The 18,983-nt window shown below is 39.0% G+C and overlaps 1 protein-coding gene across 5 annotated transcripts in view; it reads left to right on the top strand.

The window, feature by feature from the left end:
- The window catches only part of LOC118445754 (uncharacterized), a 242,922-nt gene that overhangs the window by 4,884 nt on the left and 219,055 nt on the right, over window positions 1-18,983 (top strand). For 2 of the 5 annotated variants that reach the window (XM_085663066.1, XM_085663071.1), the window contains exon 2: window positions 11,887-12,058. In XM_085663066.1, the coding sequence (XP_085519192.1) occupies window positions 11,888-12,058 (171 nt within the window). In that variant the 5' untranslated portion in view covers window position 11,887. Of the gene's footprint in view, window positions 1-2,262; window positions 2,357-2,459; window positions 2,764-3,728; window positions 4,221-11,886; window positions 12,059-18,983 lie in introns of those variants that run through there. The other 3 variants (XM_085663068.1, XM_085663059.1, XM_085663078.1) reach the window with 3 other exon arrangements.

Below are 18,983 nucleotides of genomic sequence, written 5' to 3' on the forward strand. Positions count from 1 at the left end.
AAAGAGCGAGCGGAGAGATAAAGAGGATGGCAGTCAGCGCGTCGACCGTTGCCAGGGCAATGAATCGCAGATTGACGCAGGCGTCACGACGTCCAGCCGCGCGCACAAGCTCCTTTACCCTCTCTCTTTCTCTCTTTCTCTCTCTTTCTCTCTCTCTTTTTTCTTTCTCTCTCTCTCGTCTTTTCTACTACCACCAACATTGCCACCATTACCACTATCCTCGCTATCTCCTTTCCGGAGCGTGCCACTGCTTAAAGTATGCACCACAATAGACGTGCTCTCTCTTTGCGATGCTGCAGACGGGACTGCTCGAGGCTTACAAGATTTGCCGCACTATGCCACGTCCTTATCGTTATTACTCATTTCCGAGAGCGTTTTACTCGCACGTTTACAATCTTCTAATATCGTTTATGATCTATTCTCTTTTCGTACAATCGACTTCTCAGAAAAAGACTAATTTTCCAAGAAACATTGAAGGACGCATTAGCGAAATGTTTCTCGAGTCCAACGATTTAAGTTACGAGTTTTTTTTTTAGATAATTTGACAATTTCCGATAATCTCTGAAAGTTTTAAAGAATAAAGTTACGAGAAATGAATTATGAAACTCGAATTTTGTCAGTCCAGTAGAGTAGAACCTTGCCGTCGATATCAATTTCACCACCCTCTATCGGTACATGCTAATTCTAATGTCGAAAACGATGCGCTCAAGGTGCGAGAATTGTTAAATCAATAAGCTGAAGTAGTTTCTAAACGTTACATAAGATTGCATACCGATTTGGAAGCGTTAGTTCACTCGCACGAAATGTCTTCGCGCAAAGAACGAGAAATGTTCTCGTCGTATATCCTACCATTGCTTGTAAGTTTTATTAGTGTTACAGCCATAAATCTCAAGCGCTTCGGCTCGACGAAAGTGTTTACTTTTATGACTGCAGCGGCGCGCTGCCGGCGGTGAAACGCGTAGAAATAATAGCGCAATGCCTTAGGTAGATTTACGATATAAAGAGATACTATTCTCGGATGGCTAAATGCATCGATTTAAATTCGAACGAGCTTGGCTTGCGCGTTTGTTTGGTAATACGTGAGCCGTAGATTTTCTCTCAGCACTGTGACCTACTTCTGTAAACCAAAATCAAGGTCCCGCGCGAATTCATTCAAAGAGAGGGCGATACGTGCCCAAAATTTCGAAGCGAAGTCGACTCACCCTCTCTTTCTTTCTGTTTCAAACAATGGAATTCAACAAGATTCAAAAAGTCATCGTTTGTGTAATATGAGTCGGTTAGGAAATAAGTATAATATAAAATTAATCAACAGAAAATTGAAAAAATTTCCGGGAAGCAATTAGAAAGGCATCGAAAAAATTCTTTCTTTTTATCAGTTGTCGAGTAGGAACAGACGATAACAACGAAACTATCTTCGGCAAACTTTCTTCCAAGCAAGCGGATCACACTACGAAGGCGAGATGTGCACTTTAATACATAACGCGCATCCCCAGGGCAAGAAGCGAGTTTGGATGAGAGAGGGGCGGAGAAAGAGGAGGAAGAGGAGGATGAAGAAGTAGTAGAAGAAGAAAGAGAAGAGACAGGAGAAGCGACAGTGCTGTCGTCGTCGTTGTACTGTCGTCGTTGTCCGTGAAGATAGTAGGGGGAGGGTAGTTGAGAGTTCGTAAGGTGGGAAAAAGTTGGATAAAAGTTGAAGGAGAAGTAAAGAAGTAAGAGAGAGGAAGGATAAACGATGAAGGAAAGGGAAGGAGGCGCGTTAGCAGTGGCGGGTGGAGAATCGAAATGAAAGGAGGGATAGATTTGGTTGGAAGAGAGCGAGGAAGGAGAGAAGGGGTAGACGGAGACGGCGGTGTGCGTCGTCGTCGTTTCTGCTGCCACCACCTTCGTAGCTCGTATATTTGTGTTGGTGGTGGTGGTGGTGGTCTCGACGCCGGGAAAGTTTCGTCGAGGAGCGAGCGCGTGGAGCGAAGGAAAGAGAGCGAGAGGGATGAAGGGAGAGTTTGGATCGAGTCAGGAGAGCGCGGTAGCGAGAACGAAAGAGAGACGGAGATAGAGGAACGCGGTGCGGAGGCAAGGTTTTCGTCTCCAGTTCCCGCTAAGCGGCCGACAGGAATGGAACGATCGGGCTTTCTACGGCTTGCAACATACACGTGGCTTAGCGTGGAGTAGCGTGCGGGACTCGCCACGCGGGACGCTTCTACACGCGCTACTATGAGGCGACTCCTAAAGTAGTAGTTGGTGGATGTGCTGGTGGTGGTGGTGGTGGTGGTGGTGGTGGAGGTGGTAGTGGTCGCGGTGGTGATGCCGATGCTGGTGGTGGTAGAGTTTGTGTGACCGACCGAGCGCACGACGGCCGGTAATAACGAGCGTCAAACGGGAGAGAGAGAAAAAGAGAGAGAGAGAGAGAGAGAGAGAGAGAGAGAGAGAGAGAGAGAGAGAGAAGCGAGCTTGGCCTGAGATCGAAAAGGAGAAGGAGAAGAAGAAGGAGGAGGAGGTCGGTGGAAATCCTTCGCGCACGAGTTTACGCGTGTCACCACCGCGATGCACGAGTTCACGCGTGGCACTACGCGGTGGTCGCGCGCTCGCGTTCGACGAGCGCGTCGACTGCGACTCTTCTCCGCCTCCACCGCCACCTCCACCTCCACCTTCGAGCGCCTCCTACTCTCGCCGATTCTCCTCTCTCTTTCTCGTGTTCTCTCTACCCCTAGTGAGATATTGATTTCCCTTAGCTGACTCCCACGAGGGCAGGCGGCAGGCGACCAGGTACTGCTACCTCCGCGACTAGATCGAAGATCTTACGAGATGAGAAAGAAATCGTATGCATACATCGTGCGTACGATTAATTTATCGAGATCAATCGACGACTTTCTCTTTTTTCCTTTTTATCCTTCTCGGTGTGTGTCATAGATACGTCGACGTTTCCAACAACGTTTTCATGTAACCACGTGTCGCTCGCGTGTACTACTACACTACTACTACTATTACTACCACTATTTGACATTTCATACTCGTCTTTCTATCACGCGATCGAAAGATCATATCTCGAAGATGGATTTTATAATTTTGCCTATCGAATATAAATTCGGCTGGTGTTATCATTTCAATTTTCAGGTTAATCGAAAAACCACCGGCTCACTTATATCGCGATTGACGTATCAGTTTTGTTGAAAAGTTTCAATCAAATGGAGGGAGAGCGTGCGAACTTTCTTTTTATTTGGTATCGACACGGTTTGCTTTGAATCGATCGATCGACAAATTAATTCCGATGGGTGAATATATTCATGTTTCGCGTCTTTTGTACCTACCCTTTTACGCATTTTATATTCCGCGCCGAGAATAAATTGGACTCGCGAATGTAACATTTTATTGTATGTATATACGTAGATACATCGAAGAATTATTCGATTTCCTTCGGAAGAGCAACAGCATATTCCTTCGAACTTTTGCCTTTCTCGAATACGCGTGTATACGTGTGTTCGCGCACATAAATATCCAAGAACGGTCCGAAACCGTACGCATCTTGAGAAAGTTTTGCGAAGTGCGCCACCATGTTGGTTCCTGCGCGTTGCTCGTCGCCAAAGTCCTCGGCGACTTGAAACTTTTTTATTTACCGCGTTCGTACTCGTTGGTACACACAGAGAAGCGGACAAAAGAGAAAGTGGGGGTAACCCCTTCTATCCCCTCCTATTTCTCTCTCTTTCTCTTTGGCTCTCGCTCTCTTCGGAAAGTCGAGATAGCGTATAGGTATCTGTCATCCCTACCACCACCGGTTTGCTACACGGACTCGTGCCGCCTGCCGCTTTCGAGCAAAGTTTTCGCGAGATCCTGGAAACTGCGGGAGATGCCACGGTTGTAGAGGGAGTACGCTCGAAGGAGGGTAGAAGGAAGGAACGTTTGCTGGTAGTCTGTGTACTCATTCTCACGACGTTCCCTTTTCAGCGGATTCTAACCTACTAACGACGGAGTTTGCTCTGTCGGTAACGCCGGTACGCGTGCCGCCGACGTAAACGTGTCGCGTGCTCACCGGTGACACGCACAGTGGGATGAGTGAGCTGGCGCGCCGCGCGAGAAATGATAGTCGTGATATGACTCGCGATCGTATCGATCGTACTACGAGCGATAAGAAACGCGAGCGAATGTGATAAACGATTTTTAACGCGAACCTCGTCGGCTCTTTTTACGAGCTCGTTAACAACATCGTTGAGGTATGAATGAACAAAGTATGTACTTCTGTTTAGTTCTTTTCTTTTTTTGTTTTATTCTTATTCCTCGAGTCTTAGATGTTTTCCTGTTACGAGCGATATCAGTGAGCGAAAGTAGGATGTAGCGTCAAGAAAGTACTTGGAATTAATCCCTGTTGACCGACGTCATGTACGAGGAGATCGGTGCCGGATAACGTGTAAATACGACTGATACAATTACGGTGACGCGCTTCTTATAAAGTGTTCCTTCAACCAGAAGATGATATTTTCTTGCAAGGACTTGTCACTTTCCTTCAAATACACTTTTTTGCAATGTGATAGATTCGATTAAGAAACAGTGTGAGAGATATCTGTATCAATACTTTGTCTGATAGGAGGAAATTCTTAAGCGTAATTTAAGATCACTAGGCGATCGAAATTTTATGTTTAATTAAATTGATGCTTGTGCGAGAGCATCTTATGTTAGAGCGATGCGGGTCAGCTGATCGTCTAACGGATAGGCTATATAACTTTGCTTGTTGTGAGAGTATCAACGCTTTTGATTATCGGGATTCCTCAGCGCGCAGGCTCAATGCGAGATTAATCCTCTGTGCGCAAACCCCTTCTATTAAACAACTTACCAATACATCGTATGTTCGTTGTATGTTCGTAACTTTCATACGGCAATGAAAAGTTTTCTGCTTATGTAGTCGGATGGATGATCGAAAAACGGCCACCGTAATCCTTGCGACGACGACGACGACAACGACGACGATGACGACGAGGTAGACGTCGACGACGTAGAGAATAATAACGAGTTTGAAGTTTCTCAAAGTATTTAAAGCCATCATTATGCATTACGGAGAGGATAATCGGCTCTCACTAACAATGTTAAATAAAGGTTTTTAAAAAAGCGCCGAGTAAACTATAAAGCTCGTTCTTGCGAATTCTCTTAATTGGATGCCATTTTGCTCGTTTACGTTTTAATAACTTTACAAGATAAGGAGTATCAACATTATCCAAGGCGAAGATAGCGAAGTTTTGTGTAAAGTCTCGCGAGGGTACCAGGAGGAATGGGAGTTCCTCGTTTGGAAGTTGTTTAGTTGGAGTTATTCCAGCCGTTCGAACTCTCACGCGTTTCGTAGAAATATCGCCATGGTACCCAACTCGGAAATTTTAGGATGTATTATTGTATCCCTCGTTTAACAGTACTTGGAATTCGAGTCGGCGCGCGTAGCGAACGTGAGCGTGAGCATAAGCGAGAGAGAGAGAGAGAGAGAGAGAGAGAGAGAGAGAGAGAGAGAGAAAGAGAGAGAGGGAGAGCCTAATTAGGCCGTCATCGTCCTGGTTGCGCGTTGTAATTCCGCGTTGTCGGCATTGTGCTTCGAATTCTGCCAAGTGGCTGTTAGCAGGAGGCTTTTGGAATCCTTCGAAGCGTGGTCCAAGGCCTTTCAACCTCAATTCCACGCGCGTGCGTTTCGTAGCCGTCATCCTCGTCAGAGTTGTCTTCGCAGTCCTCACTGAAGTCAACGACAAAGTCCAAATTGTTTTCTCATTGCGTCTCATAAGAACTCGTTAGATGAGAGTTAATCTTCTCTTGCTCGAAGGCTCAACCGCATCTTCTGTCGTTTTCTGGTTACGCGCGAAAACGCAACGTGCTGTGGGAAGAACGCGGAAAAAAGGGTGCAGAAAAACATGCGTCGACCTCGGCGTTGCACTTTTGTGCCTTTCTTTCAGAAGCCTTTTCTTTCTCTCTCTCCTTTAATTTCCTTTATTTCTTTCTTTCTTTTTTCCTTTTTTCTTTCATTATTGCAGAGGCTTGTGAAAAATATGTCGCGAGACGTATCCGTAATAAAATCCAAGCGCAGCGTAGAAAAGAAGCTCGTTAAGTGCATCTAAACCTTGTCTTCATTCAGAAGCTCAAATGTTAAAAACTACAAAGCTGTTTCCATGACACGGGTCCCGTCTTTCTTGTCTAATTCAATAGGGTTGGTTTTAACCCTCTCGTTTCTACATGTAATTCCTATTGTACTAACGTTATTCCTGGTACGTGTGTATATACGTACGTACACGATGAAATGTATGAATACTTGCTGGCTCGAGTTTACCCGACGATTCCGTTGCTCTTTATTACGAGAAAATACTCTTTCTCTCGTATTCATTTTATAGGCAGTTTTACCGAGTCTTCTTATGACAACGATACGTGTATACATAGGTCGCGTAAGTTGTCTAATTCTATGACGTCTACGATTGTAGATGGATAGGATTTTTATTCACTTTTATTACATTTATACGTAAGTGTTAATTTATTAATTCATGTCTATTAACCATTGATCACGATTCGTTCGAAAGATTAGTGAGAAGATGATTATTTTTAATTTGGTATAATTAACTATTTGGTCTTTGAATTATAAAGTCGCGTGACAACATTTTCTCATCATGAATGGAGTAAAACGTGCTACGATAGCTGTGTTTCTAATTTAAAGTAGCAGAAAGAGGTCATATTGCGTTATGTATTTGGATTAATTGCGGTCTGTTCATTTATTGTTTATGCTATTTAATATACTTTTTTTATTCTAAGGAGGATAGGCAAACGTTCATTTGATTAATAGTTACATTTCGTTAATGGATTCTGCAATAGAAACGAGTCTTTCTCATTTATGTATGTATACCTATATTTATATACATAATTCTCCTGTTTTCTAGGTTACGTGGGAAGAATTCCGATCTTTATTAGATAGAAGAATAAATAGAAACTTTGCAACGTCCAATTCGTAGAAATATTGCTCCGCAAATCTACACGGATTTGCAAAAGCGGATTGGTTTTTCGACAGACGTTAATGCGATCTTGGTATATTATTTTGCTATATTCGAGTTAGATAAAAATCGAGTAGAAAAGTTTTTACGAAAGACGAGACTTGATACTCGGAATCCATTCAAGATCTTAAATTTGGATGATGTTTATCATGTAGTATCGAGTTTCATCAATTTCTGAAAATAACAAAATGGAAATCGCATTGTTCAATCGATACATTTATTTTTTCAAATTCATCTAGATAGGCTCAACTTTCATATATCTGTTAAATGTGGTTTGGAAGTTTGTCTCTTGAGAAACTTTGACAACGCAGACTCTTGCACGTGTGCGCCTGATTCACGAGAAATCGAGAGACTTTTTTTTAAAGTGTAAACTAGAAAACGAGCAGGATATTTCCTTATCTAAGGAAATGTCTTCGAAAACTCGTGTGTATTCGATATGTTCCTTCTATCTAACATGCTCGTCTATTCACGTAAAATTTCAGAAAGAAAAAGAGAAGAACGTTCGATAGAGAAGCGATTTCCTCTTCTCACTCTGTAGAATTTTTCCTAAGTTTTTCGATTTGCTCCTCTCCTTCTTTGTCTTTGTTTTTGTCTTTGCATCTCTTTTTCTCTCTTTCTCTCCTTCTCTCCGTCTTTCTCTCTCTTTTGCTCTCGTTTCACGATTTTAGGATACGAATCGATCTTGGAAGACATGCAAGAGGCGCGGTTCGAATCTAGAACAGTGCATTTTTATTTGTTCGACTTGCGACCACGAATTTTCCGAATTATGCAAATAGAAGAATTTTCTTTTTCCGTCATTAAAGTCTTTGTTTACTGGAAGACTTGACATTTCGGTATGAACAATAGCCACGAATCTCAAGTTTTCGTATCCCTTCGGCAATCGTCTTGCTGACTTTTGGCGAAAAGAGATCTTTGAAAATGAAAGAAAAAGAGAAAAAAAAGAGAAATGTTGGAAGTAACAGAAAATCAATTGTGCGAGTGTAATAGCTACGCAAATCTAGTTGGAAAAATATTGCCAAACTACCGTCATCGGATCGGAACTCGAAAGTCGATCGACCGAGACCCTTCTTGGCGCTTTACCATGCTACTGACAGAGAGAAAGAGAGAGAAAGAGAGAGAGAGAAGTTAGCAAAAGGAGCGAGGAGAAATACAAGAAAGATAAAAGTAATCTCGATTTGATGTATTCGTTTCGATTTGCACACTTTATGGTCACGCTATGGATGTACGATTAATAGAATATCGATTCGATAAACCGTAATGGCGAATTAGGAATTCACCGATCGTTCGCGTGTCAACGATACGATTGCTGATGAATCAACGAATAAATCGAGCCCTTGTTAATGTTCGTGAGGGTATCGTAGTAATAGGAATATTATCGAAGGCATATCTCTACATGTATAAATATATATTTATATATATATATATATATATATATATATATAATATATGCATTTCCGTTATTGCGAAGTGTTTTATCAATGTACCGATTGCATACTTAAGTAAAGTCGTTAAATCTTAAACATTACGCTGCATTACTCTTCGATATCGATGCTATCGTATTTCTTAAGAGCGGATACACTAAACCTCCTAGAAAATCTATATAAATTATGTTTTTAAGGTTGTAGATACGAAATACTTTATTCGATATCGCAGATGTAAGTCGGTAAATTCGAGTAATCATTTTCGTTGGGTTTCCTTTGACGCAAGTATTGATACGAGTCACCTTTCAAAACTTTTCTATCGCTTCGCCAATTTGATTGTTTTTACGCACAAATCTTTTTCTCTTTTTCTCTTTCTTTTTCTCTCTATATTTTTCTCTCATTTCTCTCTCTCTCTCTCTCTCTCTCTCTCTATCTCTCTCTCTCTATCTCTATCTATCTTTCTTTTTCTTCTTTCTTCCATCGAAATCGAAGTATCGACATCACCCCATCGTGACTGCTCGCGAGCGGAAAAGTTTACGTCGTAAACTCTGGGTCTTAAGGGTGAAATTATAGTTTGGTAGCGCTCCGCGCCGTGCCGCGCAGTTGTTACCACGACGGAGCGTTTTAAAAGTTGCTCTCGAGTCTTCGTATAGGTGAAAGACGAGAAGGGTGAGGGTGCTAGGAGTTTGTGGAGGCAGCGAGTCTACGGGAGGTGGGCTTGGAGGAGGTAAAGGCGCGGTTAAGTTGCCAGGAAACTTTGGTAAAACTGAAAAGTTAATTTCGTCGTGTTAAATTACTCGAGCGCCCGGGCATTAAACTTGCAAAAGTTGCTTGGATGACTGAAATACGTACTGCTCGCCTTCTTCTTCTTCTTCTTCTTCTCCTCCTCCTTCTCCTCCCCCTTCCTCCTCCCTCCGCCTCTTCCTCTTCATCCTCCTCCTTTATCTCCATCTTCGTTTTTTTTCTTTCGTCTTTCTACTTCCAAGTCATTCGAGACTTTGAAAGTTTGCAAAGATTTGATCACCGATCCGACGAGCGAATATGTAGCTATGGATTAATGTTTGCTATATTTTCTTCCTTGTAATTAGCCGTTCTCGAATTAATTATAGGAAATGCCGTTATCTCGAAGTTAGAAATTTTAATGATAAATACCGATGGAATAGGATAGTACGAGATCGTTTTCACTTCGACAACATTGTTGGATCATAATGTTCAAATCGATCTTTTCATTTATTCGAAGGCCTTGTTCTATTTCTATATCAATTTTGTGAAAGACGAATGTATATCATAAATAAGCTAAAAAGAATAACATAATAATCTATTATTGTGTCGTAATGAGTACATACTTCACGGTAGACTGAGTTATAGATTTGCTTGATTGAAAGTGTACTTCTTACTTTCTGTAGATTCTCGGTATTGTACTGTATGTGTATTCTTGTCGATGCTTCGTGTCATTCTTTCGAAGCAAAAGGGATATTCCGTATGATCTCAAGAATTATATAAAAATCTATATTTCCCATGATGTTACAAGTTATATAATTTTTCTATTTAATTTTAAACACTGCAAATGAATGTCAAAGTGTTGAAATCTGTAATACTTTGTTATTTGAAGGAAGCTTGTAATCAATATTTTCACTCTCATAGAATGAAATTCATTGTTAATAACAAATACTCTTTGTAACGAATTTAATGATTTAATAAATGAATTATTGACTCGATTTTAAGCGAAGCAAGAACGCAATCGAAATGATTCGCTTCGATTCGATCTCATCAAAATGTTATACATTTCGAACGAGCGAGCTGTCTGATTAAAATCAACCACATATACTCTGCGACAAGTCGAGTGCTTAGAGATAATTGCCACGTACTTCATTCGTTGTACATTCCATGTAAGTTTTTTTTGAACGAACAGATTAGTTAATTAACATCGATATTGATCATAAAGATCGAATTGTCCTTTTTCATTCAATCGTTGAGTTATATATATAATGTACCGAAATATCGGATCTCTGATTTCAATATATATTAAAACTCTTTTTTGTTAAACGATCATTAATTTATTAAAGAATAAATAAAATTCAATTTTTATCTTCGTTGATAAGTATATAAATATCATAAAAGCTCTGAATGATACATTTAAATTCACCGCTCGTTATTTAACGGCGATCATTCGTGTCTTTTTTTTTCAGAATGTTTTATTTGAAATTTTTTCTAGAATTACTCAGTCCACGAATCTGTCGGTAAGGTCACGGTCGTAATCTCGTCGCCCTCGTGTGAACGAATACACACATACACACACTAGTTTAGAGAATGGACATGCGCGTAGAACAATATGCACGTGCTAGGACGTATGTGTTGTACGATTGGCGCGTGCGTAAACACGAAGGAAGAGAGAAACTTTCGCGACTGTTCGAGGTGAGTTACCCCGACGATATTCGGATGTTGGGCGCACGACTCATCCCTCCACGTTGCTCTTCCCTTTTCTATTCTTCTCTCATATACATATACATATGAACGCCGACACTTTTACGATATAGCAACCCCTGTAGGGAAGCCGATTTTCGTGCGAAACACATCTTCCGTTATTCTTCAATTTCTTTTTTCAATTCTTTAGATTTCTTTTCTTGAAACTCGAAAGAATGGATTTACATGGAACGATCAATATTTCTTCGTTCGATTAATGATTCAAAAGTTCGAATAATATTTTTAAAAAAGTTCAGGGAAAATATAATTATCAATGACATTGAAAATATTTATTTAAAAAAAATTTTATTTCATTATTTTTGTATTATTATTTACTGGAATCGTATGTTCCATTTCATTTTCTGTATTAAATGAAAAAAGATATTATTATAGCTTCATTATAACATAATACATTAGACATATATTTTTTATTCGTAATTCATTCATATTACACTATTTATTCATAAATTTGAACAGAGGATTTTTGTTTGAAAATATTTAGCATTTGTGTGATCATAATCGTATATCAGCCGTTATTTAACGATTACTTATTTCAGTTAGAAATATATAAAGCAGGACACCCGGTATATTGAGGATTTGCTTGTAGAAGTGTATGTAGGTATACTTAGGTCCTAGTGGCGCGCGCCACGCTACATCTCGCTCTCGCTTCGCTCGGTTGTCCTTGTCTCGGAAAACTTTCCAGTGATGAGCTTTGTTGGTCGTTTCCCCAACAGGACGGAAAAGTTAAATGCGAAAGTTTCAACTGATATCCAATGCTGCGATGTTTCTACGAAAAGCCGTTTATGCACGTGTGACATCCGAATTAAGATTTATCGCTTCTGTTTATTAAAGTTTATTTGCAGCTTAACAATTGTTAATAGATTAACATTAAAATTTGTTTATATTATGTAAATGTTTATTTTTGTTTATTAAAAGGATTTATTTTATATATGTTGTAAAATCATTTTTTATTTTTTTTATTTTTTTTATTTTTTTTTTGATAGGATGGCGTCGAAGAAGACTAGAAAGAACCATTCGATACAACATCTTCTCGAATTGCCATCCAGTAGAGAGACAAAACCATCGCAATTTTCAACGAAAGAACCAACTCGGTCATTGCCGATTTCTACTCCCCGCCAGGTGCCAATCACCGTCTTGCATCCCACACCGAAAAAGGTAAGCGAGGTATAAATGAATATAACCGATAAACTTTCAATTTCGTCGCGTCGAACGGCAAGATCGAAATATAATTATCTAGCAAGAGATTCTAGCCGGATAAAAATAATTGTATAAAAGGGGAGAACTATCGATCTCTCTCTCTCTCTCCCTCGTTCTCTTTCTTTCTCTTCTTATATGCATTTTATAAGTTCCGACTTATCGGGATTCTTCCTTTGTTTTCTTTCTTCGTGTCGATTCGTTCGTGCGATTTTTTGCGAATTAGATAGTAGCGTTCTTTGATAAAAGTTTAGCTATAAAATTGTAAAAGAGACGTAAAAAAGATAGGTTTGCTAGGGAACGTAAAGCGAAACGATTGTAACGACAAACCGCTGACGTTTCACTTTGTCAGACTTGTTCTTTTTTTTATCGATCATTCAGCACGTGGGATATTGTTATTACTCGTATAAATGTCTACGTAAGCCAAACCTGGTGACGAGCAACGAAGCAGATAATTTTCGACTTTATCACCAACGCATTCATAGTTCAACACATTCATTAATGATTCCTTTCATCTATTTTAATCCGTTTTAGAGTACGGTGATATTAATTCTAGTTAAAATAAAATATGCAATTTTGTTTGTATAAATGTATTTTTATTGATGATAAATTTTTCTAGCTACTTTTTGTACTATCTCCCATCTTTTTCATATAGTTCTGTGCGATTAAATTCGTGAATAGCTAAGGAATATATGGACGATTCGCCGAAGATACCGCTACCTCAGCAAAATAACGATTTTTAAAGTTTCTTGAGAAGTTCTGATTCGTTTCAACCCTCTTGGGAGTTGTCGGGAAAGTTTAGTCGAGATAATTGGGGGTGGAATGGAACTTCTATTCATGCGATATTTTATACGCTTGCCGCAAGAATTTCGCGGCGCTGCTACGAGCAAAAACGTCTTGAGTACGAATATCGAAGGAAGACCATCGATAGGGTTGCGTCAGGGAAGAGATCTTTTTTACCTACGTTCAGTAAGTCTTTCAATATGAAAAAATAAAAATTATGATCAATAGCATTTATATAATATTTAAAAATATTAAATTTTTAAGAATAAACAATTAATCAACATTTTGAATAATAATTTGTATCATAGTTACCCTTTGAGGTAGTTACTTACCGACATTCATGTCGGTATTAATACATCTTAGTCGATGGTAATTGTATTTCTAAGTATAAGTAAAATACTGTTTGTCGATAAAGTAGAAGCTATAAAATAGAGATACCTTTTTACCGACCAAAGACTTATAAAAAATCGATAAGTTTGTATTGTACAATTGATAAAATTGTTTCGTTTTTTAATATTTTATTTACATAATACTTGTAAAAATATTCAACATCATGAGTCGATTTAACATTTTCCAAACATTATTATAAATTTATGGTATATTTTATAAATTAACTTTCGTTCTTGTATAAGTATATGAAATACAAAGAAAATGTCGAAAATTAAATGATAAGAAACTGCAATCTTTTATACGAGCAATGACATTGTCTAGTATAAAAGATCTTTTACGAAAATGGTGACGCGTACTTTACAGGGATATAATTTGCTATTGAAATTTTGTGAATGGGACTCTAGGAAAAGCGCCTTGAGGATACGGCGGGCATGTCTGAATTTATGATAATTGCATAAATCAGAGCTTTCCTCCACAATAATCATAATCTATTAGGATAGTTATGCGAAGTTAGCTATTTAGCCAACGGCGAATAGGGAGAAGAAGGCTAAGGGATTCCGTGACGTTTTGAATAAGACAAATTCTATACCGTGAAATCAAAGTTACGAACTATCATATAGTTTTTTACGAGATAGTAATCGATGCTTTAAAATATTTCTAGGTAGTTGTAGTTTGTCATTGTATAGAAAACAAATTAGATGATATAATTGAATTAGACTTTTTTCAAAAGTCTATGTAAGACTAATATCTGTTCGTTAAAAGTTTTACTCTTTGCTATTAATTTGTTCTACAAAGATAAAATTAGTAGATAAAGAGTCTACATAGAAAAGAGAATTTGTAAAATCAATAAAGGCAACTGCTGGCTATGGAGTTAGAAGGGTTGACTTCAGAGGGTGTTGCATGTGTATCCTCGAGGTTTCTTTTACTTGCTTTATAAAAATATTTTTACTACATAAATTCTATTACAATGAAAACAAAAAATAAATTGGAATGTTCAATGTTAAAAGTTGATTACGAATCAATACTACTAGCAGGTATTGAATGTAAATGTAACGTTTTCTTATCAATATAAAATGGTCCTAATGTATTCGATATTATATAGCTACCACTCAATATTACTAGCGTTAAAAAATAATCATCTTACACCATTGTTTCTTTCGGCAAGCAGTGGGAAAGTCACCAGCTGACTATCATTTTCTGCTCCCTGTTGATTTCTTTATTACAAAGACCGAAGTTAAGACCCGTTGGCTTCCGCGCAACGTTCTTAGAATATTAATGCTAAATCTGCTCTGACTTCACTTGTAGGGTCGTTAGGGGCGCGATTACCATTACGATTATACTCCTTCGGCCTTCCTTCTAGATTTTCTCTCTTGTACGCCTTATATAATGCGGGTTAGCAACGACGTTTTTCTTTTGTGATTCTGATGATTCCAAAAGGTTTAACCAAGGGTAGAAAACAAAATTATTTATACGAATAAAATTTGACTTTCTTTTGTATCATAATTTGTTTCTTTTTCGTTCGCACAAAGAAGTATGGTAAAGTTAAAACTGAACATTAAAGTAACTACAAAGAAATCAATGATCTTTCCTGTTAAATTTATTAAGCGTTAACATTTTTTGAATTGGAATAGGGTTAACCAAATCTGTCCTTTCGGTCCTTTCACAACAATCCTTGAAAAAGGTATCTGTTTGATGAACGCTAATCTCTTGTTAAACCGTAAAAGCGTTGTCAAAATACTAGAAAACTAGTCCCGTAAATCCTCTTAAGAAGATTTGTTTATTACTCATGATTTATTACTCTCCGCGGTATGTTTATCCTATGCTGCTGGGAATAAAGTAAATAATTCTTAACTTGAAAGAAACGAACCTTTTCACGCGGAACGATCATCATAATAGGGCAATTATGAGTTGGTATTGTCGCATTCTTTTGATATAATGGGAGGATTCAAGAGCGTACCCCGACGACGATCGTACAAAAGCTGGTTTAACCCTCGACAAGGGGAGTTTATAAAAATCGTGTCAATTAGGTAGTCAGATCTCGGATGAATTCTCGAAAGTATTTTAAAGGGAAAAATCGTATTACGACTTATTGCTCTTTTCTTCCTTTTTTCCTTTTCTTTTTTTTTTCATTTATATCACCGTCGCGTTACTTCCTCGTAATTCCTATTAGAAAACGAAAGACGATATTGATTCTTAGGGATATCTAACTTCCTCTGGCGTTAAAGTACGCTTGCATTCCATGGAAAAGCAAGAGGGTTCGATCGGTCTAGGTAATGCCCGGGGCGAGGATTAGTCCGTAGGGCATTGTAACATCGTAAATATACTCCCGTTTTTACCCCCTTAAGTTTCGAGCTGCGATGTTTCCCCCAACCGTCAACCTTATTCCTTCGTCGGCAACTTTCAACGGTCGTTTTAATCGACGTCGGTGTTTGATATTCCATTGCAAATAATTGTATATCACCGTTGTAACTTTACCTGTCGATGAATCCGAATATCATAATTACTTAAATGCGTTCTGCTCGATTCAGACCGAAGAACGAGAGAAATAAAAAAAAAAAAAAAAAAAAAACAGAAAACAAGAGAAACGAAATAATTTGTTAGGAAGAAAGTTATCCGAGGTGTTATCGGAGATCTATCGACATGCCCTTTAATTCCTTAGCTTCACGAGCCATCTCTATTATCAAACGCGATCATGAGTTATAATTTCGGCGGCCCTACTCTGTTACCTTCTATACCCCCCATTTTGCGAGAAACGGGTAGTTTTTCGACAGGATGGGGAAAAGATTAGGGAAGGCATTACGGCGAGGCACTTTAGCCAATGTCGCCGTTTCGATACTTACAATCCCTTCTCCCCCTTTCACCTCACCCATCGTGCTTTCTCTCTTTCTCTTTTCGAATCATCTACCTTGAACTATAGAAAGAGAGAGAGAGAGAGAGAGAGAGAGAGAAAGAGAGAGAGCGAGCGAGAAAGAGAGAGGAGGTTCCAAACGACGAAGGCCCCTTCTTCGAGGCAAGGACGATATCTTGAAGGAAAATCCCAGTCGCCCTTACGCTTATAGTAGTCGAAATGGAAAGGGTTCGCGAAGGGCTCCGGAAGGACTGCGGGGTTATAATGAAATATAGCCTCGTTCCGCTTCGTATAAGACTGCATTAAGATTATACTTTGGCGTGAGAGTGCGCGCGTGCGCGTGCGCAAGCACGCTCCTTGGCGACCGAAGAAGGTTGAAATAAAGGGGGTGGTATAGGGACCATGGCTGGTGGCTAAGAGCGAAAGGGGTAAGGGATTCCTCCTACGGTGTTTTAATCAAGCCGGATTTGCTGCGGCAAGCCGTGGCTCCAACTTTCATTTTAGCCAACCCCGTTCTGACAAGCCGCGCACGAACGTTTTCGTCTACTTCTCTCCTTCTCTCTTTCTCTCTGTAGATAGCTCCCTTCCGCATGCTTATCTTTCTACCTTCTTCCCTAGTATCTCTCTTGCTCTTAAGACCTATACGTTCTCACGTTCGGCAGCTTGGGATTTATATGTGTGTTTGCTCCGCATTAAAACTCCATCTCTGTTTCACGAAGACGCGTGATCCCGGCTTACTTTGACGTCTCGAACGAAAACCAAATCAAGAATCGGCACACTTTGTTAATACCAAGAATAAAAGCGATCATTTCTTCCTTCTTATTATTATGTACTCATTTTAAGAGGACCTTAACTGTTTTGTTAATTTACGAATAATCGACCATATGCATGTACTTTTAAGATATTGAAGGATCGTAATACCTTATTGAAAAATTAGTACAGAATTGTATTTGTCTCTCGTTTTCTTCTCTCTCTCTCTCTCTCTCTCTCTCATGTATATCTCGACGATTTTCGAACGTACGGTAATTTCGAGCTTGCTTAGTGCAATACTTTGTTGATCTCTTCTATTCTGTTTTCTCTCTATCGTGTTTTGCATGTTGGTATCACACGTATATTCTTCTCATGAACATGCGAAGAGTTTTAAAACGAGCTTAAAAATGAAATTAGAACGTGATACGTAGCGTTAATCGTTCTATATATTGATTTTACACTTGAAAGTTTAAAAAGTATTCTATTTAAAAGAGATAACTTACGTCGTCATATCTATTTTTCGACGTACATCTTCTGACGTTACGAGCGGCAATAAAGTTCATCCACCTTCAACGGGAGGATCAAACTTTCCGCTCGCAACATCTTTCTCTCTCTATCTCTCTTTCTCTCTCTGTCTTTTTCTTCTCTCTCATTTTAGTTTATACTAAGCGAGATCCCTTCTTTTGCTGCTTCGAAGCTAGAGTACATAATACTTCAGTTAGCACCTTCCAATATAGATTATTCGAAGAACCCTTTCCTTGAAGAAGGGAAAGGTTCCTTGAAGAGAACGTTAGGATGTCTTTTACTTTTCTTACGAGACGACTACTAAGCTTCGAGGATCTATTTCTTTAACCGATAGCGACAATCATCCTATTGTTTGTATTTCTAATGTTGAGAAAATTGGCTAATGTTATTTACTTTCCTATAATTGATCGAGATTTTAAATAATAATGTCATATAAAATCTATGTTGGATTCTGTAGTTATTTTTGTAAATGTTGGCAAAGGAAACTTTGTATTTTATTGATAATTATTATTGTAGTTTAGAGATTGCAGATTGCAGGCCGATAAGAAAGTTAGAAAAGTGTAAACTTCTATGATAGGTAACATGAATTACAAATATGTCCAATTATATTGTCCATTAATAATAGGTTTACAAAAATTTCGTAATACTTTAAAATATAAAAGGTGTACATGTATGTGTGTACCTATATTGTCTATTTTTAGGTATAATATTAGCAATTGATAATAATATAAAACAAAGCGATAAACTAATTGATTACTTTATACATACATTGTACATTTTCGTAGGTTTACGAAAATAATTAGGACGAAGAATCGAGGTACTCGATATCTGACTTGTTCAATTTCCTTTGATTTTCACATGGCTTGATTATTATCTATGAGAGGAACTGCATGAGATTACATTATTAACGAAACCTCTCTCGTAACGTATTTGAGCACGTTAGCGTACGCTTATCACCACCGATCTCCGTTTCCTCTCGGACAATGGAATTTGTAAGTGGAATTCGTTTCATCTTAGCTTTGGTACAAGCCAGAGAGTAGCGAGAAGGAAGGTAGGAAGGAAGGAAGGAAGGAACATACGGCAAACAATATGGCGTCTGCCGTAGGAAAGACCATAGCGTTGCGGAGTGGTCAGTATGCAATATGCTAAGGTTCTGCCTTCTCCACCTCCTTCCTCTCTTCTACTTCAGTCTGCCGACCCACGTTCTATCTCTCTCTCTCTCTCTCTCTCTCTCTCTTTCTTCCCTGCTTTGGCTCCTCTATAACCTCCGAATCCTTGGGTTTGGGAATTTAATTACAGTATAGTGCCTACATTGTAGCCCCAGCCGGCCCGGAAATAAACTCCCCATTGTCGCGACACAAAGCTTCTATTTGTCACGAGACCTGGCCGTTCGACACTCCTTGCGACACACACCTCCTTGTGTCGTCGGCACCTGCCCTTTCGTATCCTTCGATATCGACCTTTCCAAGCGGCCACCCCGACTTATATGCCATTAATGCGCTAAGTATTTTTACGATTATGCAACTGTTTCGGAAAATATTCCTTTCTTATTTCAGATGTATCAAGGCAACCTTCTATAATTAAAGATTT

Source organism: Vespa mandarinia, chromosome 1, assembly GCF_050613455.1.
Source record: "Vespa mandarinia isolate Hongniang chromosome 1, ASM5061345v1, whole genome shotgun sequence".
In the NCBI taxonomy this organism is placed as follows: Eukaryota; Metazoa; Arthropoda; class Insecta; order Hymenoptera; family Vespidae; genus Vespa; species Vespa mandarinia.